Source organism: Dermacentor silvarum, chromosome 1, assembly GCF_013339745.2.
Source record: "Dermacentor silvarum isolate Dsil-2018 chromosome 1, BIME_Dsil_1.4, whole genome shotgun sequence".
NCBI lineage: Eukaryota > Metazoa > Arthropoda > Arachnida > Ixodida > Ixodidae > Dermacentor > Dermacentor silvarum.
Window position 1 is genome coordinate 204,920,805 of NC_051154.1, and position 27,013 is coordinate 204,947,817.

General features: G+C 46.3%; 1 protein-coding gene across 11 annotated transcripts in view; it reads left to right on the forward strand.

Moving 5' to 3' along the window:
• LOC119436674 (cytochrome P450 4c3-like) overlaps window positions 1–18,878 on the forward strand; it is a 58,248-nt gene extending 39,370 nt beyond the window's left edge. For 4 of the 11 annotated variants that reach the window (XM_049659622.1, XM_049659614.1, XM_049659608.1 and 1 more), the window contains 9 exons: window positions 177–262; window positions 1,526–1,719; window positions 1,809–1,878; window positions 5,243–5,369; window positions 6,952–7,149; window positions 10,840–11,013; window positions 11,077–11,143; window positions 11,240–11,419; window positions 18,455–18,876. In XM_049659622.1, coding sequence (XP_049515579.1) covers window positions 177–262; window positions 1,526–1,719; window positions 1,809–1,878; window positions 5,243–5,369; window positions 6,952–7,149; window positions 10,840–11,013; window positions 11,077–11,143; window positions 11,240–11,419; window positions 18,455–18,612 — 1,254 coding nt within the window. In that variant the 3' untranslated portion in view covers window positions 18,613–18,876. Of the gene's footprint in view, window positions 1–176; window positions 263–1,525; window positions 1,720–1,808; window positions 1,879–5,242; window positions 5,370–6,951; window positions 7,150–10,839; window positions 11,014–11,076; window positions 11,144–11,239; window positions 11,420–18,454 lie in introns of all 11 variants that reach the window. The other 7 variants (XM_049659610.1, XM_049659617.1, XM_037703635.2 and 4 more) reach the window with 3 other exon arrangements.
• The last annotated feature ends 8,135 nt before the right edge of the window (window positions 18,879–27,013 follow it).

Genomic DNA, 27,013 nt, shown 5'->3' on the forward strand with positions numbered 1-27,013 from the left:
CAAGCAACCAATCAAATTTTGATGTTTGTATGAAATAAAACGAATATTAAGTGTTTGTGTTAGAACTATTGTTAGCTTAAAGTCGATTACGGCAATCGATGGCACTTGACCTTCAAGGTTTTTTCGATTCGCATTATTATGTCACAAAGTCTAATGCGATGTATTTTTTTTTGCAGGAAATACTTTCAAACAACAAACTTTTGTCAAAGGGCCGTCAATATAAACTTCTCCACAGTTGGCTTGGAACTGGCTTGCTCACGAGGTATGAGCGGTTAATCAGCTGAAATTGTCTCTCCTGTTGTTCCCATGAACATCAGTAACGCAGTGGCTGCATCTCACGAACTTTCCGCGATTTCACCCCGTCTGCCTTCTAAAGCTAAAAAATGCTTATCGTAAATCTTCGATCATGTTGGATTCAGCACTTAGACCAAATTACCAGCCATGAAAACAAATTATTGGCAGATGTGAGACGTTATTCATCGATTTTGTTTAGACAAGGAAAAATACGTTTTAGTGTGCAATTTTTAGGAATGAAGGAAGAAGGCGACAGGCGACATTGTTGTCTAAACAATGTTTCACCAACCAGCCCAGATATTTATTGGACTCATAATTATAGTTGAAAGTATCAAAGCACGTTAGGAGAAAAGCGGGGTTTAGTCGACACTGCCGAAACAATATCAAAACCAAAACGGAGTTAACGTTATTTATTCACTAATTCTTGAATTTCGCCGAGTGGCGGGTCTCGTAGCGCTTACATTGTGGTCAGAACTCGGGCTCATGCAGTAGCAGTAGGAAGTTTTAGACTTTGCGTACCCACAGTTAGGGGACGCAAACCGCCGGGCGTACAGAAGAACGCGAAAAGGTACGCGAACGAACCCTAAAGCTGTACAAAAGGACGAAAGCAGGGCGTGGCGCCTTGGGTGCACAAATGTCTCTTTGATTATGCAAAGCTGTTTGCGTACGCAAAATCTAGAACTCCCTATTGCACTGGTGCTACACGTGTGATACAGTATGCAACTGGGGCTAACAGCCAGAACGCGCTCCACTGACATCCAGGTACTTGCAGGTGGCTAAACTATTTATGCCATGAAGCGAACGTCCATGGTTAAAGAGGAGTGTTGCCTGCACAAATTTTATTCTTTCCAGGAGACTAGTAAGACTGTCTAGTCAGGCGTACCAGCAGATACCATGCACTGACGAGCGTGGCGCTGCATTACATATAATTGCAGAGAACTCAACTGTAACGCTTCTGTTCCCAACTACATGTACAAATTGTCAAGCAAAGCAATTCTTTTTACCAAAACAGCCTTTATATTTGCATCTACGCTCGCATGAGGTGCTCAGGGATATTCCGTGTTTACAGCGTGTCATTTTTCTGCATATTTTGTCTTGTGTTGAGGAGACAAATGTAAAACTTCTGTCGCTGTACTTATTTAACTCCGAAGAGTGCTGATTGTTTAGAGCAGCCCGTTAACAGCGAGACGCGAAAAAAAATCACATTCACTTGCCTTTTTTCTACACTCAGTACAGGAGACAAGTGGCGCTCCCGGAGGCGGCTATTCACACCCGCATTTCATTTTAAGATACTGGAGGACTTCTCATCCACAATTAATGCCCAGTCCTTCATTCTCTGCAATAAACTGACAAAGCTTTCGAAGTATGGAGCAAACTTTGACGTCGTTCCCGCGGTCACCCTTTGCACTTTGGACATCATTTGTGGTAGGTGTACGAAATTATCTATGAAGCTTGGATTTCCCCTGTTCGTTGGTTCTTACGTACTCGCTGGCCCTTCAACTTTTCCTCCGCAGAAACCATTATGGGATCATCCATATCAGCTCAGAGCAATGAGAAAAGTCCATATGTTACTGCTGTTAACAGGTACCGTGCATTCTCAGTATTGTCAACTTGCGTTAGAACGATCACTCTGCTGCTGTAGCCTGAAGACTCGTACACAATCGCGAGCAAAAACTTGATCGCACGGGTGCCGAAAAAAAAGAACTGTTGTGGAAATCCTCTTTCCCCCCTACAATATATAGACATATTCAGCCTTAAATCGAGCGCTACAGTCTCTGCGTGCGTGTTCGGCCAATGCATTATACATTAGCCAAACACGCGCAAGGCCACGCCTGAAAAATAATTATTCGCTTACTCCATCGCCTCCGAAGTTCAAGGATAACTTACTTCGGGGGAGGTAGCTAAAAACGTGACTCCTACTAAGCAGCTATCGTCCGATGCTTGTTCGGCTTCTCGAATATACTGGCTGTAGATTAGTCTTGACATTGTAAACCTTGAAAATGTTGCCCGGGGTGAATATACGTGTGCATTACCGAACGAAGGTGTTTAATGACACACATACCCGAAAGGCGCGTCGTGCGTCAATACTCTCCGCTATTGCTTGCCATTGAGGTTAAGCAGTTCATCTTAACATCATCACGTGTGTGTTTTTGGCATTGCATCATTCCTTGCTAATTATTGCGCCGTGTGTACATAGTAAATGTTATAAGCAGCATGACCGTGAAGTTGCGCGCTTTGTTTTAAGCCTTTTTTCTTCAAAATTGTTTTTTCGTTCTCGACAGTGGTCGAGCAAGCAAGTTTCTGGAGCCAAGGTTTCGAGATGAGGACTTGTCTTCGTCGGGGCAACAACAGCTTCGTTAGTTGTTGCTTTGGCGAATACAAGTTTCCATCTCGAAACCTCGGCTCCAGAGACTTGTTTTCTTCGACCACTGCTGATAACGTGCAGTCCCCATCTTCCTGTGAACCTCTATCTTGCTTTAATTTACTTTCGTTCTCGTATTTTGAAATATTTCTCACAGGGGTATCAATGACACTCACTTCTTTTCCTGCGCTGTGTAAAACATGGAAACAGGGAAGACACAGATGAATGGAGTGCAAACTAAAAGCTGATTTATTTTGTAATAGGTAAAAGGGTGAAGACCAATTAACAGGGTAAAAGAAAAATGAATGTGATTCGCTGGTGTTCGCTAAAGGATGGATTACGTCAACTTCTTTCAAGAACGTAGAACAAATTGAAAGCAAAGACGGCCCAGTTCTTGAACACCGAAGCTTTCAAGTTGTTGGTTTCCGACGAGACTGGGGCGTTTGTTACATATGAAAAGTTGCTTTAAAGTAATTTCCTTAGAGTTAGGATAGATGGAAGGAATCGAAAACGTTCCAGTAGGAAGAATAAAAGGCATGATAAAGAGAGTGCCAGCTAAAGAAGGCCCATGGTTTAAATGGAACCAATGAAGCAAGTTTAAGGCCTTTGATCCATTAGAAAGAGCACGGGTTTCATGTGCTCACACAATATAAAGAAACCAGAGAGGAATCGCTGACCATCTGCAAATGCACCTCGCGGCCCTGCCTGCTGATGGCCCGTTGATGATTAATAACTCGCATGCTATGGTTGAATTCTTGAAGGACGTCCCCCTGAGATATGTATCAGTAGGCGCTAAGGACTTGTATTTTAACATGCCGCATGGAGGTAGCCGTAGAGCCTGTCGAATCGGCCAGGAATTGTGAAATGTCAGAATCAGCGCGTTGTAGCGTGGAAGCACTTTTATAATTGTTAAAGGCGTACCAAAGTTTACAGCTCATACTTCGGGGGTATCTTGTTCATCCAACGAGAAGGTATATCGATCGGATCGTAACAGCGTTGTCGGAGAGTCTACTGGCCCTAGGGGACCGTAACTTGGCAAAAGAGCTTGAGGATCTGATGTAATTGCCTGTTTGAAATACGCAGGCTGCATGTTTCTCGGCCTAAACACGGCAACATAGTTGGCAGTAAAATTGATGTTATTTTGAACGCCTTCAGGAGTACATACGTAGACCTAGAACTCATCTATATGAAACACCAGAGTATTCTAGGATTCTGTTTTTACAAGTCAGGCTCGTCAAACAGCACACCTGCTGGTTCTAATAACTAAGGAGGATAATGTTTTCAGCTGTGACTGGAGCCAATCAATTGAACATAACAAGAGGAGCAAGTCGGTGTCCTGTTTAGAAAGCAAAAGGCTTCGTTCTGTCTTGTATCTTATATTCGTCGCCTTTTCGCCATGGTTCTCTGTATCTTTCATTTATGCTATGTTTGAAGCAGGCCCAGTTAAGAAATAATATACAAGCTTTCTTGAGCACAGCCTTAACACACAATTTCATTGATTAAAGGAGAATGGATATTTACAGTAAAGCTGCTAGAAATTTGGGGGAAAATGATTGATAAAATAAAAGGTGATTTTGGCACCTTTTAAAGATGCAAAGAAAGTTGTTGCTATACTTCACACAACGTATTGTACCACGTAAAAAAATAACCGTGTGAGACACGGCGTAACAGTGTCGTTCAGCTAGCGCTCTTCGCAAGTTAAAAGGCCTGTGCAGAGCAGTAAACGAAAGCCAGGCCAATAAAGGTTGCACAGTAGAATATCAAGATAATTTCGCACAATCTGCCACGAGTGCCATTTATCACTTAACTCTCAACTTGGGCAAAGAACAAGTTGCCCAGACAGAGCCATGTATTAATGAGTGGCCACGAAGGCAACGATATTCCCGACCAGCCGTGGGGACGTAGGAGCTATGGCGTTGCGCTGCTAAGCCCGAGGGCGTGTGGTCAAATCGCGGCGGCCGCATTTCGATGGCGGCAAAATGAAAGAACGCCCGTGTACCGTGCATTGGGTGCACGTGAACGAAGCCCAGATAGTCCAAATTAATCCGGAGACTCCCACTGCGGCCTGGCTCATATTGTGATTTAGCTACGTAAAACTCCAGAATTTAACTTAAACTAACAATATTTTTGCCCGGGAGCTGGTCACCTTGCCACGAACTGGAAAATATACTTATGCGCCCCGCGACTGGCTGAGACCGAGAATCTTGCGCATGCTGGTGACGAGGTTACCAGGTGGATTAAAGAAGCACCCTTCTCGATTGAGAAAAGAGGAACACGTTTCAGCATGGCTTGCGTGTGCTCAAAAATGCGGGAATTACATTCGTGAGCAGGGCTCTGCGATTTCATTTATTCTATCTTGTTGGTTTTTGTGAGCATCAGTGATTCGTTTTTCTTTTATGTGATCATGTTCCTTGCATGGACACCTGTATAAGGGCATGTACCCTGTTCTAAACAAGTCAGAGTTATGCCCTCCAGTTGCGTTGTTCTTACCGCGTTGCACGTAGCGCAAGCAGAGACTCATAGAAACCAATCAACTAGTTCCCTTCATCGCTCTGTTGAACCTTATTCTCGAAAACTTGCTTCCAGGCTTGGTGAGCTATTTTTGGAGAGATCAATGAGGCCTTTATGGCGACCTGACTTTATATACAAGCTTACAGCTGCTGGACGGGAGTACTACCGATGTATTAATGTGCTGCACTCGTTCACACGAAAGGTGAGCTTGAATTACCTCACTGTTTCCTTCACTTTGAGTGTGATTGCATGAAGCACGTTCAGTTGTTTCCAGCTCTTCTGAACACGTAAAATGGCCATGTGCGGTGGCCTGACAGATTACGGCGTTTATAAAAGCGTGATAGCAGTTTAAGTGCGTCTATAACTCTCAGTAATTTTGAGCACATCGTCGCTCTAGGATGAATTCGAGCGTTAAAATGTGGGATCCCAATATCAAAGAGCTGGCATATGTATTTTCATGTAATTGCTATGGTTGTGTAGTGTCTACATCTTATAGCATTTCAACTAGGCTACATTGGTAACTCTGACCAGAACATGCAGCTTCCCAGCGTTGATGGTGTTTTGAGAACAGGGCAATATGAGTGGCAAGGTATTGGCATTGTCGTTAATAGAGAATGGTCGTGTTTGACGCAAAGTGAGCCTAGAGCAGAGAACAAGCCAAAGCGGCTTATCGCTGGCTTGCCGAGGATACTCGTGCATAACGTCTGAAGGACACAGACACCTTCCGAGGTTTTGACGGTCATCATATGAAAAGTTCACTCTAGGGACGCCGGAATTATTGACATTCTACAATTATGCAGCACTGTCTTAGTGGTTAGTGATTTTTCTGACTGATTCAAATGGTCAGAAATTGAAGAAGTTTAATGGAAGCTAAAAAGATCTGCATGGCTGAACAAGCTGATTGCACGTTCGCAACGCTCATATGACCCGCGTATCCCTTATTAAAATATAAATAAAAACAAGAAGCTTCCGAAGCAGGATTTAAGAGACTATGTGTGTTTTTCACAGTGCGGGACGGCTTCAGTACGACGCGACTATTCCGAGCTTTCACATTCAGTCTTGTTAGTGATGTGACGCTGTCGCCATAGTGGATATGCTTTCAGTCGGGTTATCAACGTGTGAGGCTGAAGTATATTCCTACAGATAGATGAAAACCTGCGCAAGGACATTCGTTGAACATAGCATCCAAAATCTGCTCTATACCTAAGTGAATAATTTTTTTTCAGATGCATCACAAGACATCCCCGCATGCTAGCATCTCGCTATTATCGCGTCGCGCATGGCATGAATCCTTTTCTGTTCACGCTGGTGATCCAAACGCGTCGCTGATATTTTTTTTATGTATGCAAGCGATGCAAGCTAAATAAGCCGCAACCGCACATTAGTTTATGCTGGTAGTGGAGCCCGCACACTTCATATCCCAGATTTGTCGGCTTTCGATAGTTTTTGGTAGATCGCACGTGTGTGCAATGGCTTCCCGTGGTTCTTGACTGATCCGACATATAAAAGCGAGCGATGAAAGTTAGCCAGATTGACTTTGAAAGACTACACGTCCTGTCGACACAAGACAATGGTAGCGCGACAACGCCGTATCCCACAAGCCATGAGAAGATGAAAGCAGCTCGGCGGTACACGCCGAAAGTATAGTTTCCTTCTCGCCTTGAAAAAGGTTTATATTAAAGCAAGAAAGCCATCTATTAGCCATTTAAAGTGTCCATTATACGAAAGCAAATTCGGAAACTGTTTAATTTTCAGGAGCACTCAAATTCATTATGTCTAACTAGGTCATTTCAGAGAGAAAAATGGAGTTGGAAGCTGAAGTCAACAAAGGCACCCTAAGGCTCGACAGCTCTAGCGAGTCTGAAGCTAGGGCCAACAGGAGAAGACCTTTTTTGGATCTTCTCATTGTCGAACATCTCAAGAACAACAAATACATCACTGAAGAAGATATCCGAGAAGAAGTGGACACCTTTATGTTTGAGGTGAACAAATTTCTCCAGGATGATTTTATTTTCTCATCCTTGTTTTTCAACTCTAAACTTTCGTCTGGAATTTTTTAATGCTGTTGAAGAGGGTGGGTGGGCTGGTCTTTTAGGAGATGATTGCTGGCCTGCTTTTCTTCCTCCCTTTGTGATGTTTATTTATGTTTACATAATGAATAATAATAATGAAGCAAATTTAGGGTTTAACACCCGGGGGTATGGTAGTGTTGCAGTAGGCGTGGTTAGCCTAGCATGCTTGGCCGGAAATTGTCCGCCAGATAATCTCATACATTGATAGCAAGGTTCAACGTAGCGTCTTAGGTGCCAACCACTACACAAAAGGACGAGGACAAACAACGGCGTATAAAACACCACAATTAATTGATACCACTTAGCACACATTTCAATTGGTAGCAACGGTGTGTCACCAAACGTTGATTAACAACTGGTCTCACGCAGTGTATGATAGCCTTAGGAAGTTAATTTGTCTGAAACTGTTAGTTTATTTGTAAGTAGAAATCGGGGCTAAGTAAAAGTTAGTGTTTCCGTGGCTATAGTTTGGTGCTGGGCTTCAAATCACCAAACAACGGAAGGAAAGAAAGCTGGAAATCCACACAACCGTTGCGAAGTCTCTGTTCGTAGAGAGAGAGAGAGACAGAGAGAGAAAACATTTTTTTATTAAACATCTTGGGATGTAATGCACTGCCGCCCTCTTTTTCGTGTCATCTGGAGGGGGATGGAATCAAAATAAAGAAATGGGGTGTGAAGGACAGGTTAGTGTTTTAGATGTATTTATCGAGCTCTTCGCTGAAACGAACTCGACGAGGCTCCGTAGGATTATCTTGGAATAGCTAGCTCACGTAGGTTTTCGGTCGTAGAGGTAGTGGCAGCGTCGCTAAGGCGTGTTTGCTTTGCGACTTCTCGTTTTCACACTCCCGTAATAGGTGCTCCGCAGTCGCTTGTGCGCCCTCATGATATCGCAAACATTGACAACCTCGTTGTTGAGTTCTTTTCTGTTATGCAGGTGTTGCGGTGAAGACATAGAGGTAGAATCACCTCGGCTACTCAATTTCTATATATTATGTAGCAAAAGAAAGCAATAATTATAACGCTAAAATAAATAAATAAAGGAAACAGAGTGCATGGCCGGCCCGCGCGCGTTCAGTTCTCATTATACGTGTTAGCAATTAAATAGCAGATTCTTAAGCGCGATGTATGCAAAGCGCCGTAGCGCATCGGAATTAAGCAGTGCGACAGCCCATGTTCTGGTGGCACCATTTTATTATTACCAGCATTACGAGGACAACAAACCTTGTATACTTGATGTATCTTCCACATAACCACCCGATGTGACCGCCCATTGGCTCTGGCGTTGCGCTGCTTAGCTCGAGGTCGCTGATTCGACCTCTTCCGTGGCGGCCGCATTTTGATGGGAGCAAACAGCAAACACGCTCGTGTGTACTTAGATTTAGGTGCATGGTAAAGAAGTCCAGGTGGTCAAAATGAATCCGGAGTCCTACACTATACGTGCCTGGTAATCATATGGTGGTTTTGGCAGGTAATATCTCAGAATTTATTTTTTGCATATATCTTATTTTTCATATGATCCCGTCGCTCGTGGGCAGGGACATAATCTCGTGACTCAGTCATAAAGCATCGCGCCGAGCCAGTAAATGAGAATCTAAGCAATTTGGAAACGAAGCACGATCGCAGGGCTTACGCGCAAAATCTTGCGTTGACAAAGCGACAATGTAGTTGAATGCAAATTTAGCATTTCGATCGTAATTGCAGTAACGTGGGGTTGCAAATGTAAAACTTTTTTTATAACCAATGCTTCGTTATTTTACTGAGAAGCGGTTTACCTTGAACACTAGTGGGGCACCACGCGCTATCGTTCCTAATTGCCAAGCATGCTTTGCACTATTATCTTGCAAATAAATATCATTACCACTTTTTAATTCGGAAGAAAAATTGTTTAGGTTACCATAATACTATTTCTGTTCAACGCACTTTCGAACTACCGGACACCACTCGGAAAAGTTTATTTTATCAGCGTAATAATAAAAGTACTATGTTAAAAAAACCGAAGAAAAGCTTGGGAACATTTCGCCATGAAAACAGAACAGCAATGGCGAGAAGCCAACGCCGTACAGGCACGTATAGACACGGACACTAGCAGACCACACCATGAGCAATCCACACTGAGCATGGTGACGACTACTCGGCTCGATTTCACAGGGAATCGTGGCCTGGAACATTCCGCACATACTTGTCGAAAAACCGCCAGACTCGCTTTTGTAAAACTCGAGCAGAGCAGGACGGCCGACCGCTTCGAGTTGCCTTCACATCCGGCAGCGGAGTCCCCCCCATTGACGTCACATGCGAGAGCGCACCACCCAAAGATCTGGCGGCGAATAACGTAGATGTCGGATGTTTGTGAGATTGTAATGGAGTTCCACATCAATTAAATATTTTAGCATAGCGCGTCAGTCTTCTTCATTTCCCTTCACGAGTGAAAGATTCATTTTCTTGTAAAAACTTTGGTTGGACTATATGAGAGCTCAGGTTGGCTTTTTTTATCTATTCCTTGTTTTTCTTAGTAAAAGTTGTTAGACAGCGGTTGACGTGTGCTCCCCTCTATGCGTGATTATGTCGCGCTTTGAGCTGCAAGGAAGTTTAACCAGAACAATTCCGCTGTCCATCTTGTTAGAAGGTGGCGATTATACTATACTATGGAAGTAGCAATTACCGAAGCTAAGAAAGGTTGTTAGTTGCGGCAGAAGGCCTTACTGAAAGTTTAGTAGCGTTAATCACGAGCAATTATGAAGTTGGTGTACAATGAAGCTTCCCATCCCGAATACTTGGCGAAAAGTAATTCAGCTTCCACGTAGTCAGTACATGTCCAGCATGATGCATTATTATTGGACAAAGCATGCTCACGCATAATGTTGAAATTAACTTTAATGAACAAACACATCAATACAGTATGTTTTGTAGGAAGCCTGAGCCGGCTCACTTTTTTTTTGGGGGGGGGGGGGGCGGTGGTGGTACACGGCTGGCAACTCAGAGTAAGCAGGGTCACAGGGCTCGGCCGTGTTGCCCACGTAGCTTGCACCCATTTGAGAAACTGTCCGTCATATTTTCCTGTTTTCTGTGTGTCTCGATCGGCGGACCTAATGGTTTCCTTCTATTCACGGGTCACCTGCTTTTGAGAGAGCGACAGCAGTAACCATTATTGATAGCCAGGCCCAAGGACGGGCTCAGCAGTTGTCGTGGTTGGTGCTAGCCGTTTTTTTTTTTTTTTTGCCGTATCGTATAGTGGAATGAGAGGGTTGCCAATTAATAGAATGTATAAGGACGTGTTACTCAAAAGGCTTTGGGCTAGGGCTTCTAACGCATGCGGGCAGAGTCAGGAAGCAGATGTAATATATAGGGCTAGATTGTATGGGCAGTAAGGCAAAGGAGGTCAGGAGACCTAACAAGCCATTGCATGGTAACTTATGTTAATAGGCAATATGTGGAACAAGCGGCGCGTGATGTGGGCTTCGGGATCAGCGTTCATGACGCTGAATTTCTTTACAGCCACCTAGTGTTAGATTCATATGCTTTGCAAAACTTCTTGTGCAACAGGAGAACGCTGCCATAATAGATAAGTGCCGTGTCATTTTGGTACGTTTTCTTTGCTTTCAGGGTCACGATACAACAGCGGTGGGGATAAGCTGGGCACTTTTCCTTATAGGCCATCATCCAGAGGAACAACACAAGATTCACGAGGAACTGGATTTTATCTTTGGTGACGACAGAGAGCGTTATGTATGTTTTGAAGATCTGAAGCAGATGAAGTACCTCGAGTGCGCTCTCAAGGTATAGAGTCCTATCCAAGAAGTTGTGAACAAAATTGGAATGTTGTCTTTTGTTCAAATTTAGGAAGCTCAGCGTATTTACCCGTCTGTGCCACTAATAGCTAGGACATGCGAAGAACCATTCAAAATAGGTAAGGTCCATAGTCATGCATTTCAATGTTAGCTGCTGAGCAAGACTAAGTATATTTCCTTACTTTCTTACATGCCATACGCGACTTACGATGAAGATGGAGCCATCCTTCCTACCGGAACAGTAGTGCAAATGTCAGCCTATTTCTTACACCGGAATCCTGAAGTTTTTCCTAAGCCGGAAGAATTCCACCCGGAGAGGTTCTTCCCGGAAAACTTGAAAGGAAGGCACCCGTTCGCTTATCTTCCATTTTCAGCGGGACCCCGGAACTGCATCGGTAAGCCAGTGGAATCATATTGATTGTGAAACGCAAATCTCGGCTTTTCCTCTTCTCTAATCATCATATTTTTTGGACTATGTATAGCCCGCAAAGGCCAATTGGGGCTTAAAATAATTTTTTTATTGTCCGCACCCGCTGTATTGTCCGCAAGGGCCAAACGTCGACTGGAATACGTTTCATTAGTTCTTTCGAGCGCTTTAATACACTGAGCTTGATCGATGCTGCCTTTTCGGTACCATCACAACTGTTCTTGTGCCTTGCGCATACATGAAGTATGCACAAAACCCCCCTCCCTAACCCCCCCCCCCCCAATAAATAAAGAAAAAAGAAAAGAAGGAAGTAATAATTATAAAGAAACGCTGTGCAACTCAACGACTGAATGGCTGTGCGACGCGTGACGTAGCTGCTAGCCTCATCTGGTGCTTTCGAAATTCCACTGGCAATTTTTTTTCATTTAGCTAGTCCCATTACCTTATGAAGGCATGCACTACGCGATTCCGTCATGCCGATGCTCTGCATAGGAGACCGTGCGCGAGGCTTGATTGACCGGGAGGCCAAGCGTGTTGCATTTTATAGTTCTATGACTATCACCACTGACTCCCTACCCTGCTAGGACCACTTATCCATTATTGTCATTAGGATTCAATCTCTATATATCTTGAAATCCATCTACCAATACTACGCATAAATTCTACGCATTTGTGTACATCTTTGCTGTGTAGCTTGCAGTTCAGATATTTATTGCAACGCCACCACCAAAGTGGGGTCAAGAAGAGAAGGAAAAGGATCAGAATCAAAGAATAGAAGAATTATCAATTTCGTATTAGTGTTTCTTTTTAGATTCGACAAACTAACCCGATTCTTGGCCAATCCCCCGTGCATACTGGGTATGAGCCAGTCATAAAAGAAAACCGACCAACCAAGCAGAAACGTAGTCGTAACTGTGGAATAAACAGGGATGGTATATTTTGGCACAGCCTGATAATCAGAATTATGTGGGTGGCCTTCAGTGTGTCCCGTTACGAAGATGGACGTCTCATCGTACAAGAGACTGCTACAAGAGAGAGGCATGCGGCGGTGGATCTCCCGGAAAAGGTCAATACCCCGGACTTTCTACTCCAATCTGAATGAAATCTGAAGGATCAGTGAACGTGACTTCAAGGGCGGTGGATTTCGATCAGCGGCTCCTTAAGCCTACAGGATAAAGAGAAAATGTTCAAGAGTTCCAGCTGTCCCCTGTACAGGAGCGGGTAGTCAAGATGCAAAATCAACAAGCACAGCAGCATAGCTAAATAAAACTTGTTCGGCGAGTTTGTTCCTAATGCGTAAGAAAAGATGCTGCGCCAAGACAGAAAAGGACGAGAGGGTATCGACACAGACAAGTACAAACTTCGATCTAAATTTCATTTCCGTCAGAGGCATCGTTATACGGAGTTTACCACACATGCACAATGAAACAACCGCGAAACAAACCTATTGACGTATGAGCACGATGGTTACGTCACCGCAACATGCTGCGCCTAGACCTTTCCTCGCTGCTAAACAAAGAAATAGAAGTTTCACTAACGCATGCGTTCCCTCTCGAGGCCATATAAAACGCTTACATCGGCTCTCCTGCAGTAGAATTCAAGATTCTGCCAACAATCTTGATCCGCCGAAGTCGCAGAGTTCACATGGAAACTCGACAATGCGCAGGCAAATTCGCAATACCGTTGTTTCTTACGGAAACATAATGTTCCCTTGCACGATCAATACTGCAGCGGCCAGTTTGCCCGATATATGACTTCCCACAGAACAGTGGAATTTCGTAAACAACACCAATCGTGCATTTAACAAACGCCTGGGTGTGTTTTTTGTAGCAACCAACAGTTTTTTTTCACCTTCAGAGACAATTTTGGGACATAGGCCAGCAAGCTTGCGCGGGGCGGAAAAAAAAAAACGACAGGCACATTGTACCTGCTCGCTATCTCCCTGATAATGTGGGAATTACGATGCAAGTAAGGCATCAGTTCGGGCCTACTCCTGCTTTGAAGTAATCCAGGCTACTTATTACGGACACGTTTTGATTCCTGCAGAAGAACTTCAGTAGCCGCGGTCAAGGCGGTGCAAGGGATGCCGGCCGACAACAAGCGGCCTACCTGATAATAGAAACGTTTCTGCATAGCATGTGGGCACGTCCTCTTGAGAGCAGATCCCATGCAGAGCTTAGCGATTCCTCGGTTAATTTAGATTCGGCTCCAGGCATACGCTCCGAGTATCGCGTTTCAATCGCTAAACACTATAAGCGTGAGCGCTTTGTTGGAGACGAAGGCTTGAATAAAGCTTGTAGCAGAAATCTCGGAGGTTCGAACACAGTATCCTGAACTTCTGTCCATATATGGCTATATCCTCCACCTGCCTGCATGACAGAAGTAGCATTTCTTTTTTGAGATACTACAGTGGTGCGAAAAAGAAAGAACAACGACACAGTCGGTCATATGAAAATAAGTGGCTGAAACAGGAATTACAGGGTCTGCTTGATGCGGAAATCATCCGCCCATCAGCCTAAACTTTTGCGTCGCCAATTACAATAATGCCAAAATAAGACGTAACATTTATAATGTGCACTGATTATTTGAGTCAGTTTGGCTCATTAATCGCCAAACTGACTTATTTCCGTACCCAATGCCATGCACTGACATCACCATCTAAAGAGGTGACTGCTCGTGGTTATCGAGCATCGACCTTTGCAAGGGCTACTGACAGGTTCCCTATTAGGAAGGGTACAAATATTTTATGGCCTTTCTGACACTTTTCGGTATGTTTGAATGCAACCAAATGCCCTTCGGTTGGATGAATTCCGGGGCATTGTTTCAAAGGATGATGGACAGCGTTCGCACTTCAGGACTTCAAAGAATATAGTCGATGATCATATTATCTATTCGAGATCATGAGATGACTTCATTTCACATCTGTCACATTAAGTGCTAGATGCATTGCATAAAGCTAAATTGAAGATAGACATAAAGAAAATGAATTCTTCAATAACGCGGTTGTCTTCCTTGGGAGAATATTGGACGGACATACAAAAAGTACAAAGGAAGAATCAGTGAAGCACATTTCCCACCTAATCAAGCCATATGATGTACACTCTATACGCGTCCTTCTAGGACTGGCTCGTATAATTTCGAGCATTTATGATATACTGCGCACTGAAAAGTAAATGCCTAATGCGAACTCAGAAGGACGACCAAGCAAGCGAACCAAGACTTAGTCAACATATCATCATGAGACCCAGATTTGACTATGCCGGACTTCACGAAACACTTTGAACTCAATTCTGATGCTTCGCACTACAGAGGGGGAGCAATCCTCTACCAGAGGGGTGATAATGAGCATCCCAAACGACAAATAAATATCATTGGCTGTTATTTATATACGTCCACGAATGCAGAGGTAAACTACACTACTACAAAAAAGAATCATTAGCGGTTTTCATGGCCCACCGTTACCTCCGTACATACCTGGAAGGTCAGCACTTCAAGTTATTCACGGATGACCAAGCTTTGACGGACATCCTAAACTTTACTCAACCAAAAGGACGACTAGCTAGGTGGTAGAGTGAAATACAACAGTTCACATTCGAGGTCACACACAAGTATGGCTTAAAAATACCAGATGGTGATGCAATGTCAAGGCTACACCTGCCTAGTAGAGACTGTGACGAACATGTGACGCACCTAACATGAGATGGAAAGGAAAACATGGTAGCCAAATATGGTGGACTGCAAGTACCAAACATACGTGTCTCTCGTATTCTGCAACTTTGCCATGATTCTCTCTATTCTGGAAGACATTATGGCTTCTGGAGAATGTACTTGAAAATTAAACAGGTTCTGCTGGGAAAACATGAATAAAGACATCTCGGAGCACGTCCGCAGGTGCCACGTGTGTCAGCTCTGCAAAGCAAAGTTGGAACCACGTGGTAGCTTTATTATTGTAATGGCACATAGGAAGAAACTGTTTTCTGGAGTTCATCTCGATTTCGCAGAGCTTAACAATTCGTCGGCCCTTCCATTCCGTGAATGTGGTTAACCAGCGAAGCTGAAACACATGGCCCTGGTGTTTAGGTGTTTATCACTGGGTTAATCTCGAGAGTTTATTAAAGTATTTCTGAATTATGAGGTTACACACACGTTCGGCTGCGACGGAGAGACGGCATGCCCGCAGTCCGCCCTTGTCGCTTGCGTTCGATGTCTCGAGTTCGCTCGGCGGCGTGGTTAGGAGCATTCGCCCGCCATTGCCACTTGCGAGTCTACGAAATTATAGTGCTTCAAAATTAAATCTGTCCGCTACGCAAGACAATGAATGGCTCATATCTCTTAACCAATGGATCATACCCCCTTAAACGAGGCCTCCCTATTACGACGACAAAAGAGAAGTGAAATTCTACGCTAGAATGAAGAACGCAGCCACCTGTGGAAGAAGACGACGGCGACTAACGCGGGAGAAGTGGCACGAGCGCAACCCGAGGGGCGCCAACGATCCCACTGCGGAAGAAGACGCTCGAGTCAATGCTGATAGTGATAGCTTTCTGTACACAGGAGATTTTGCTTAGCCATATACGATTTCACCTAGAGATATAAAGCTTCGCTTAAAAAAAGAAGTGGGGGAGGTAGTGCGGAGCACTGAGGCCTTCCTCTCAGCATGGTAGAAAACCGTGCCAAAAACACGGACAGAAGGTAAAACATAGGAATTGCGCTGACTGCCAACAATAAGATTAAAAACAACACACTAAGATTCTGCGCAGGATATGCAAACAATTGCGCGTGAAATCTTGGAAACATTTACGATGATGTGCAAAGGCCCGTCATGCGTCAGCGCCCCTTGACACGTCCTCACCGACGAGGAGTAGATTTCTACTTGACTAATCATGATGCTTTTTGTTCGTCTTTACCTTCAGACCCATGCGCGACTGGAAATTTTTTAATCCCTCCCTCTTCTCCCCCCCCCCCCCTTGTTTCCCTTCCCCTCCCCTTTCACGCTATATATTTGTGCATGTGCAATAAAAGCAATTGTTGGCAGTCAGCGCTCATCCTGTTTTCTACCTTCTGTCCATGTCTTTAGCCCTGTTTCCTACCGTGGATGCCTACCAACAAGCTCACCTTCAAACGATATTACGTTAATCTTGGCTATTCCCGAATACACACGAATGGCAGTGTGCCGACCGGGAAGGCAAGATGCGGAGAGCGCATTTGCACTCCTGAGCCGAACGATATTCAAGGATGCCGAAGTCACAGTTGCAGATAACAGCCCCGCATTCCGACGCGAGCGTTTGAGACAGTGAGCCGACGAAAGGAAGATTAAATTACTATTTGGTGCACCATACCACCCCGAAGCAAATGGACTAGCTGAAGGGGCGATCCGTGACAGGAAGCAGTTCATCGCCCTCTACCGAAAGTTTCCCGGTCGCTGGAATACTCGTTAGAAGCTGCAGTTGATCATCACGACCGTTCTCACACGACTGGGCTCGCCTGCAGCTGGTAGTGCTTACCTCGCTCTGCATGTGAAATCACTATGGCTGCCGGCTGATCTACTCTTTTACATTTTAAATATAATACTGTTAGAATAATGGAAAAAAGTGAAATGCAAAAGAATATATACATGTTGATCATGAAAAATAGCTATGATCGCCGTCAATCATGGCTGGCACCTGTCATTGAAGTGCGAGACCATGTGCTGGTGCGAAGGAGATTAGTGGGATCGAAGGTGCTTTTCTCCGGACCATGCATGGTTGTCAAGACAGGCTGACAAGAATGAATATTGAAGACTGGGTTACACGGACCCAATGGTGTCTTGGAAATTGCATCGGTTTTCAGAACATCGGGCCGTGTCAACCCTGGAGGGTTGAAAATAGATGGTTGGCCTCTGTGACGCCACCACTGAAGCAGGTTCAAGAGGACAAGAAGGAAGAGAATCGGAACAGAAGCGAAGGATTATCAATGGCAATGACAGTCATAATTGAAAAATAAACAAGGATATTATACGGGGTGATCATTTGTAAGTTTTACGGAATTTTTTTTAAAATCACCTGCTACAGGTAACGTTATTCTAGTCTTCGAGCTCGATTACTCAGAGAGTCGGACATTACTTGCTTGAGAAGTCAAAACACAAATTTAACTAATAAATGCAACTTCACTAGTTAACTTCTTAATTTATTACTTTACGGCACGCTGCAATCTACAAATTGTAGCCGGTGAGTATACGAGGCGTATCCACTTGGAATTAATTTTCAGCATAACACCATTTGAAGATACACGCCGTCAAACCCGCTGTAAAAATTCATTTTTGTTCCACTTACTTTTTTTAAAGAAAGCGTTCTTTTATGCACTGAAGCACAAAAGTGACTGAAACTCCCTTGTACTTCGTCCCACGCTTCGGGAAATAATATCTCTAAACTGGTTTAACCCTGAAAATTTATTTCAAGTGGACACGTCTTGCAAACTCACCGGCTACAATTCCTAAATTGCAGTATGGGCCGTAAAGTAATTATATAGAAGTTATTTAGTCAAATTTTGGTTATTAGTTGAATATGTGTTTCCCTTTCTCGTGCTAGTAATGTCCGCCTCTTCGAATATTCCACCTCAAGGGCAAAAATAAGGCTATCGGCCACCAGCGATATTAAAAAAAAACATTCCGTAAAGATTAAAAATGATCACCCTCTATTTATGAGTACCTTGGGCGATCGAAGACAAGTGAACGATATTTATGCGCTTTGTTGATTACCATAATTTGCAATATGGCATATCGCTTCAAAACGATAACTTCTCATTTAAGAAAAGCAACCACACTGTCAAATGCACACAATGGGGGTAAAAAAATTCAGCAAAAGGTTATTTTACTTTGGCACAGCTGGTGATAAAACATGCCATTTATTCGGTTCTTGCTCGCTGCAGGTTTTTGTCTTATGTCTAATGCCACTGAATGATGCTTGCGTGGATTATGTGTTCATAAATGCAATTGAACAAAAGTTCTCTTTTCCTATGTTCACAGGACAAAGATTTGCACTCGCTGAAGAAAAGATTGTCATTGCCAACATCCTGCGACACTTCACAATCAAGTCACTGGATCAGCGTGACCAAGTCGAGCTTGTCAGTGAAATGGTGCTCAGACCTAGAAGTGGCCTCCGAATTCAGTTCACTCCTCGCTAGTAACTTCACTGATAGGCAGAAACCTGAAGCCTGATTTCGTATCCTACCAAGATAAGCTCATGTGTTCTGAAATGTTTGCACAGCGTCAAAACAGGGATGGCAAGAAAAGCGACAATTATCGCCTCCACCCCCCCCCCCCCCGGTCCCGTACCCGTCCTGACGCGCTGCAAAGCGTGCGTAATGAGCACCGCCGACTACCCCAGCACTCGACTATGCATGTGTTGTGGTATCTGCGACTACTAAATATATATTTTCTCACAATCTGACTTCGTTCTTTCATTTTCAGTGGACTTGGAGTCACGCTGTTCGGTAGACATAGCTGGTTCACTGTTAGGAAACGATTGGTGTGCACTTGAGGTAGAGCGTGGCCTCAGAGATCACGATGGCGCACTTTTGCTCACCGGTGAGATTTCCGAAGTCACGGGCACAGTAACGGATATGCGGATATATGGGAAGAAAAAAAATAATGAAAGGCTTCTATCAGTTGGGTTGCTTTTCTGGGACGCGACAAAGACCAAAACAATTAGCTTAAAACCACATACGACGTTGACACGACCGTGGAAGCTCTCGTGGCTGGTCAGGTCATTGCGACATCAAGCAGGAAGCGCTCCACGGAAGTGCCTGGGGGACTGATTTTCATTTCCGTGGCAATGAATATAACACATAAATTTGGGAAACAAATTACCTTATGAAAGTATCAGCCTTCTTTAATCAAGAACGCAGAGCCTTCACTAAACATTCAGAAGATTACGACCATAAAAGTTTTTTCGAAGACACCGCAATCCTACGAAGAGGGTCTAACCCCCGAAAATGGCTTTTAAGGGAATTCTGGCACATGGGGAAGGATAGGGACATAATTATTTGTTAGAAGGATAATATTCCAGCCTGTAGAGTCTGTAAAGGATCGAGTACGTTTAATTATCTAGGTCAATTACTCACAGGGTACCCTGATCATGAGAAGGAAATTTACAGAAGAAAAAATCGGGTTGGAGTGCATACGGCAGGCCCTACCAAATCCAGACTGTGAGCTTACCCCTATCGTTGAAAAGACACGTGTAAAATCATTGCATTCTACCGGTGCTAACATATGGGGCAGAAACTTGGAGGTTAACAAAGAAGCTCGGGAACCAGTTTAGGACCGCACAAAGAGCGAAGGAACGAAAATTATTAGGCCTGTGGTGAAGAAGAGGAAGAAGTGCTCTTGCGTCTGTCGCTGTGCGCGTCATCAGCGTTCGTGGACTGCCTCGATTGCGTGAGACGTCATTTTCTAATAAATCGTCATATCACATTTGGTGAAGGTGCTGGGTACAATGGACACACTGCTCCCATACCGACCCGACGCTTCTGAATGCACGCCAGTGTCTGAAGCCGCCAAATACGCAGAGGACTGTAGGTAGCTCGCCCGTACCCTTACGACCGCCGCCCAAGGTCGCCAAAATCTGCGCCATGACAGTAACGTACCTACACTACATTTTCCGACTGGTTCCCTTGTTTGGTTGTGGATCCCACCTCACAGCCCTGGCCTTTCAACCAAACTTCTTGCGCGCTATGATGGCCCCTACCGCGTCATCGACCGTACCTCGGCTGTCAACTACGTTGTCGAGCCTGTGACGCCATCCCACGACCTTAGACATCGCGGACGTGACACGGTTCATGTCAGCCGACTTAAACCATACTATGACCCCCTGATTCTACCTACGCCCTAGGTCACCAGGATGGCCCCTCTTCTCTCCTGGGGGCCATTGTAGTGAAGAAGAGGAAGAAGTGCTCTTGTGTCTGTCGCTGTGCGCGCCATCAGCGTTCGTGGACTGCCTCGATTGCGTGAGACGTCATTGTCTAATAAATTGTCATATCACAGGCCTAACGTTAAGAGACAGGAAGAGAGCGGTGTGGATCAGAGATCAAACTGGGATAGCCGATATTCTAGTTGACATTAAGAGGAAAAAATGGAGCTGGGCAAGCGATTTAATGCGTAGGATGGATAACCAGTGGCCATTAAAGTTACAGAATGGATAACAAGAGAAGCGAAGCGCAGTCGAGGACGGCAGGAAACTCTAAATGGGGTGATGAAGTTAAGAAATTTGCAGGCGCAAGTTGGAATCAGCTAACGCAAGACACGGGTAATTGGAAATCGCAGGGAGAGGCCTTGGTCCTGCATTGGACATAAATATAGGCTGATGATGATGATAATCATTATTATTGCTGAAATGCACAGAAGTCACATATAGATTGCATACGTGAGGGGTTTGAGGTCTGAAGTTTTGAAGCACAATGGCAGGAAGCCTCTCGAGCTCACATGTACGTCGAAGCCCGCTTGTAACTGACCTCAGTCATAAATAGCTGTTGATATTTGTTAAGAACAGAACAGGAAGAAGCGCGACATCACCAGGTGCACCGGGAAGGTTGCATTACAAACGGGGTTACATTAAAGCGTCCGCGCCGATGAACTGTAACCAACGGATGCGCAGTCGCTTTGTTCCTTACATATTATGGTGCTGAAACCAGGGAAGGAGGCTGTGGTCCACACAACCGTTATCATGGACCGATTGCGTTGTCAGCGCGGCGTCATTCGAAGCGCCGCTACCCGAGTCATCGCCGCCGCAACCAAAACCTTGCAAGAAACCGAACCGACGACTATCGACTTGCAAGTGCTCTTAAACGAACTCGATGACAAGGAACGTTTCCTCGCTGAAATTAACGCCAAAATCGAAGATCTCCTGAGCGACGATGACAAATAAAAAGCCGAATTCACCGCGGTGCTTGATTACCACGAAAAGATCCGTCATGCCGTCAGCTGGGTTCGTTTTCGTCTTCCTCTCTAATCACTGCCGACTGCCGCCAGCGCTTTGCTAGTACAGCAGGCAATACATCCAGTCTATCTACCAGGTAAGCAGGTGAACGCCAACGCTATAGTAACGCCAGACCACCGACACCGCGCGTACAACAACCGAAGCTCCAGACCATGCCAGGTATTGTGACTCGGGGTTGGGGACGAGAGACGGAGTCTTGAAGCAGGCGAAGATGAGACGAAAGCTTTATACAATATGTACAAATATGTACAGATATAGCAGGAATAGCAGGTAATAGCTGGTAATAGCTGCCATTAGCTGGGGATAGCTGGTCAAAGCAGTCAGAGCTGGTAAGAGCGCACCAGACCGACGGGGCGGCCGGTGGCGACTCTCTCGCTTAACAATGGGCCAGTTCCTCCTTAAATCCCCTTGGCGGCGGCTCCTCGTCGACAGGAGGAAGAGGGGACGGTTGCTGACGTCACTCGCGTCGCATTGTGTCGTCGCGTCCCCCTGGCGACTCGTCGACAGGACCCCGAGGTGGCGATGATGGCCGGGGCTGCTTGCACGTCGGCAGGACACAGACGGGGCAGTTGCCGAGGTCCCCCCGCGCCGTATTGTGTCGTCGCGTCCCCTTGGCGACTCGTTGACCGGATCAAGACGGGGCGGGGCGGTTGCTGAGGCACCCGCGTCGCATTGTGTCGCCACGTCCCGTTGGCGACTAGTCGGCAGGACCCAGAGGGACGGGTGGCGATGATGGCAGGTGCTATGGCACAACAGCACCCCCGCCGCCAGACAATGCATCCAGAGGTCGAGCTGTCCGACGCAGCTCGGAAGATTGGATGCGCCGGTTGGGCGACGTCTAGGATGGTCTGGAGGTATCGGCTCTGCCGCTTTTCCCGCCGGTGGTCTTTTCTGCTGCTCGGTCCTGATAATGTCCACTGGAACGACCAAGAATCAACAACGCCAAACCACTGCGGCCAAAGCAAGCACCCTCCGAATGCTCTCCAAACCGCCAGACCAAAATCATCGAACAAAGCATTTTCCGAGATCTGGCTACGCTAAACAAAACAAAACAAAATAAAACAACAACAACAAAAAATCCCGAACAACACGAGGCACGTATCGGAGAGTGAAATTCGAAATACGGACCTCCTTTTTTTTTTTATTTGTTAATGCGCGAGTCTTAATCAAATCAGAATTGCGTCGCAAGCGATTCTCAACTGTAATGCGGGGGCGGGTTGCCAAAGATCAAGGTTGCCGAAGATGACTTAATTTTGCCCCCGAAAGCCGTGGCGCAAAGGCTAAGCGTAGCTAATCTATGCGCTTGGGCGCCACTTCGCAAAAGTGCTTAATGAAATCCGACAACTGTCACCGCATAAAGAAATAGCCCTCCACTTATTACTGTCAAAATGCGCTCGGCAAAACGAGCACCACATTTATAAAACACAGAAGCGGTCCTAACAAAAAAAACAAACAAATACTAAAACTCACACTAACGACATGAAAGCAAAAGTGAATCAAAATTCTACACTTACACTTAGAACTAACGCGTGCAATACAAAAACAAGTAACAATCGAAATTAAGCATTTAGGCTTTTCCTAGCCTAGATATATGTAAAAACAACAAACGTGAAAACACTGACGCTTTCTCTACTTGAGCGTTCAGCAATCATGTCTCAGTAAACTAATGATCATCAAATTAAAAAAATGTCGGTGTCTCGCGAAAAGAAAGGACCAAAGACTTAAAAAATGCGCTCTTGGCCTATCCACCCTTTCCTACGCTCAACACGCGACTCAACTTTATCGCAAGAAAACACAGAACAAAATGATCACTAAAAGTACAATTAACAGAATGGGCTTTAAACTACCATGGCACGTTCACAATCACTTGGTGCTCACAACCACACCCTTTGAGACGCGCTCGAGCCGGTCGACCATTCTCGGGTCTACGAGTTGTCCACTCGCGACACCAGAACAAAGCGGATTTGCACGAGGTACCTATAGTAGCCGCGACATTCACACTACTGCCTCCAAACACTCGGGGAGCGGCGCATCCACGGGCCCGCGGGCGCGCTGTCCCTTTGTCCGCTAGACAGTCGCCTTTCTTTCTCCCACGAAGGGGGCGACCATTGCAGCAGACTATCGAGCATACCTGATGCTTCGCTACGTTACTCTGCTTACAATTCATTGATATCGCTGAGAACAGACGGAATTTGCGGCGTCTGAATTTCTGCGAAATCCTGCCTTTACCGACGCGTGTCACGCCTATTACAGAACGCAGCAGCTGCCTTAGCCTCGGGTTCACCCTTCTCCGCTTTTTCCTAACGGCTAGGCTGTTGGCGCGCTTCACACGGCTCGTACTGCCGCCCGAGTCCGACTTTCTCTGCTTGCGCCTTCGTCGTTTGCCCTCGGCGCGGCTCGCAAAGCTCGCGGTCTCGGCACTCGTACTCGCAAGTGCCCTGCCTTCTCGTCGCAACGACATAGCTCTGGGCGGCAAAACCAAGCTAGCCTCGTGGTCGTCGCTAGATGTCTGTACTTCTAACAGAACATAACTGCATCCGACGCCATCTGAGCTAGCCGGCTTGCCCTGCGATCTCTCCTTGAATAGCCTGAGCGTATCGCTGCCATCAAAAGGGCGCAGAATTTCTCTCTGGCCTTCGTAGTCAGCCACAATTTCCAAAGCGGCTTCTTTAGACAGCGGCGCAACAATGTGCTCGCGCTCGTCGATAAGCGTGTGCACCGATTGCAACATAGCATTTCCCTGGTGCACTGAGCTAGTAGCCTTCTCAATACGCGGTCTCTCCTCGACAGGCTCGGCATTGTGGCTATCAAATTGGTCCTGGCAGTCGGCCTGACTTACAGCATCAAAATGACTCAACAAAGCCTTCTTAGCTTCATCGTAGTCCCGCTTCTCCTCTTCAAGCAGGCTTTCCAAAACGCACGAGAGACTACAAGGGAGCAACAGGATCAACCGCTCGGACCAGAGGTCCCGGTTGACACCTTCTCCTTCGCACACTTTTTCAAAACCAGCAAGAAATTTAACCATGTTCTCGCCCGCCCTGAAGGTGTGGAGATGATATCGTGCTGTGCGCCATATCCATGTTTGATTCTGTCGACGGCTCTCTCGCCTTGCCTTTTCCTCGGGACTTACGTGCTCTTTCGCCTCTAGCTCGCGCCTCTCACGTCTCTCGCGTTCTTTTGTCTCCAGCTTTCGTTCAACAATCATCTCCCAAGCCTCTTCGGCTTCCTCGATCGTCACGTCCTCTGCTCGCATCACGTCGAGAATCTCTTTCCTTGCTTTTTCGGAGCCGGCGGAAATGCCCAACTCCTCGCAAATTTGAATGAGGTCCTGAACTTGGAATTCCTCCATCGCGATCTCGTTCCTCGTGTTGCTTGCCCACAAAATTTACCCTTACCTTAAACTAGAAACCACTATTTAAGGAAGGTAAATTCGAAATCCTAGCCTACCAAAACAACAAAACACTCAAATAATAGCCTACCAAAACAAAAGACTCTACTAACATCTACCTGTGCTAGAGCGGTCTGGCGACTTGAAAAGCAAACATCGGGCACTCACCCAGCCAAAGTGGTTGACGCCGGTCGATCTGGTAGCTGCCATCGAGTGGTGTAGCAGGCGTCTTCGGTCCTCGTATCTCGCAGCTTGCCATCCGCTGTTCAGATACTGGTTCGCCAATCCCATAGCTGCCATCCACTATTGTGACTCGGGGTTGGGGACGAGAGACGGAGTCTTGAAGCAGGCGAAGATGAGACGAAAGCTTTATACAATATGTACAAATATGTACAGATATAGCAGGAATAGCAGGTAATAGCTGGTAATAGCTGCCATTAGCTGGGGATAGCTGGTCAAAGCAGTCAGAGCTGGTAAGAGCGCACCAGACCGACGGGGCGGCCGGTGGCGACTCTCTCGCTTAACAATGGGCCAGTTCCTCCTTAAATCCCCTTGGCGGCGGCTCCTCGTCGACAGGAGGAAGAGGGGACGGTTGCTGACGTCACTCGCGTCGCATTGTGTCGTCGCGTCCCCCTGGCGACTCGTCGACAGGACCCCGAGGTGGCGATGATGGCCGGGGCTGCTTGCACGTCGGCAGGACACAGACGGGGCAGTTGCCGAGGTCCCCCCGCGCCGTATTGTGTCGTCGCGTCCCCTTGGCGACTCGTTGACCGGATCAAGACGGGGCGGGGCGGTTGCTGAGGCACCCGCGTCGCATTGTGTCGCCACGTCCCGTTGGCGACTAGTCGGCAGGACCCAGAGGGACGGGTGGCGATGATGGCAGGTGCTATGGCACAACACAGGGCACAGCGTCAGCTCATTCTGAACAACGAGAAGGTGATCGCCTACACAAGCCCCAAGATTACCACCAGAACAGAGGACAAGTTCAAGCTGCTGGAAAACGAATTAGAATAGAAAAATCTTGTCGAGGTGGCGAAAGAGGCTACACGACAGTTCAATTATCTGCACGAAGGAGCCGACATCAAGGCTCCCGACCGAATGCACAAGCAGAAAGACATCCTTTACTTCCAGACGACGTTTCCCGAACGACATGACCGGTCACACGCAAGCTGTTGAGCATAGAGTAAGATCAAATACAAAACAGCAAGACGAACCGCTGCCTAGACAACCGCAACTGTAAAAATTGTCACTAGCCTTGCTTCTCTCACTGCTGCCACCGCAGCAAGGAGACCAAATACTACCGCCAAAGCAGCGCTCGAAACCGTAGCCCCGAGACCAGCAAGTCGACAGCCGTCAATGCCTTCTAAAACCTTTTCAAGAACAAACAATACATGAGCTACCACAACAACCGTCCCAAGAAGGACGGTTGTTGTGGGGGCAGCTTGTGGGGGCAGCAAAAAAATAGGGGCAGCTTCACACTAGTGGTGCGAAGACTGGGCAAACAGCGAAGCTGGCTACCCCACCAAGCTTTATCACGGTACAGCCAAGTTTTCGCGAGGTTTATGCTTCGAGACTCGGCCACGTTTTGCGCAAGATCACCCCGGAATCATCGACAGCCCAAGGAGCAACGAACACTAGGTCATTAAATTATCAGGACGCTCAAACGCGTTTGCTCGGTTTTGCGGGCTCGTAACTCCGGATCTTCTGCTAATCACCGACGTTTCGCCGCCGCTTCGGCGGCGTGATACTCAGGATCGGACCGAAATTGTCGCACTCGCTCTCGAGCAGCGACGCGGCGGCTTTCGCGCCGCGCTTCCTCTTTTTCGGGAATGACGCTCACGCTCTTCTTCGGCCGCCCCCCATCTTCGCGGCGATGTGCTCGGCGCGGAGACGGCGGGGCTGTGGTGTCGCCGCGGCGGCGACGTGGAGCTATTGACCCTTTTCGCCGAGCAGTTTGTTTTAGAGAAACGAGGTGGCGCTCACGGCGGCGCGCCATTTACGCGTCATACGTCTCCTCAGCGACCGCGCACGAATACGAAACCATTACAGCCTCTACCTTGCTTCAGTGCGATCAGCTGTCGGAAATGCAACTGAATTTTCGCTAACACACCATGCTCCAATCATGCTAAATTGAATCATGTGAATTGAAGACGTGTGCAGTAGTTGGTTGCAAAAATAGTGATTGGCATGTTAAGGAATGGAA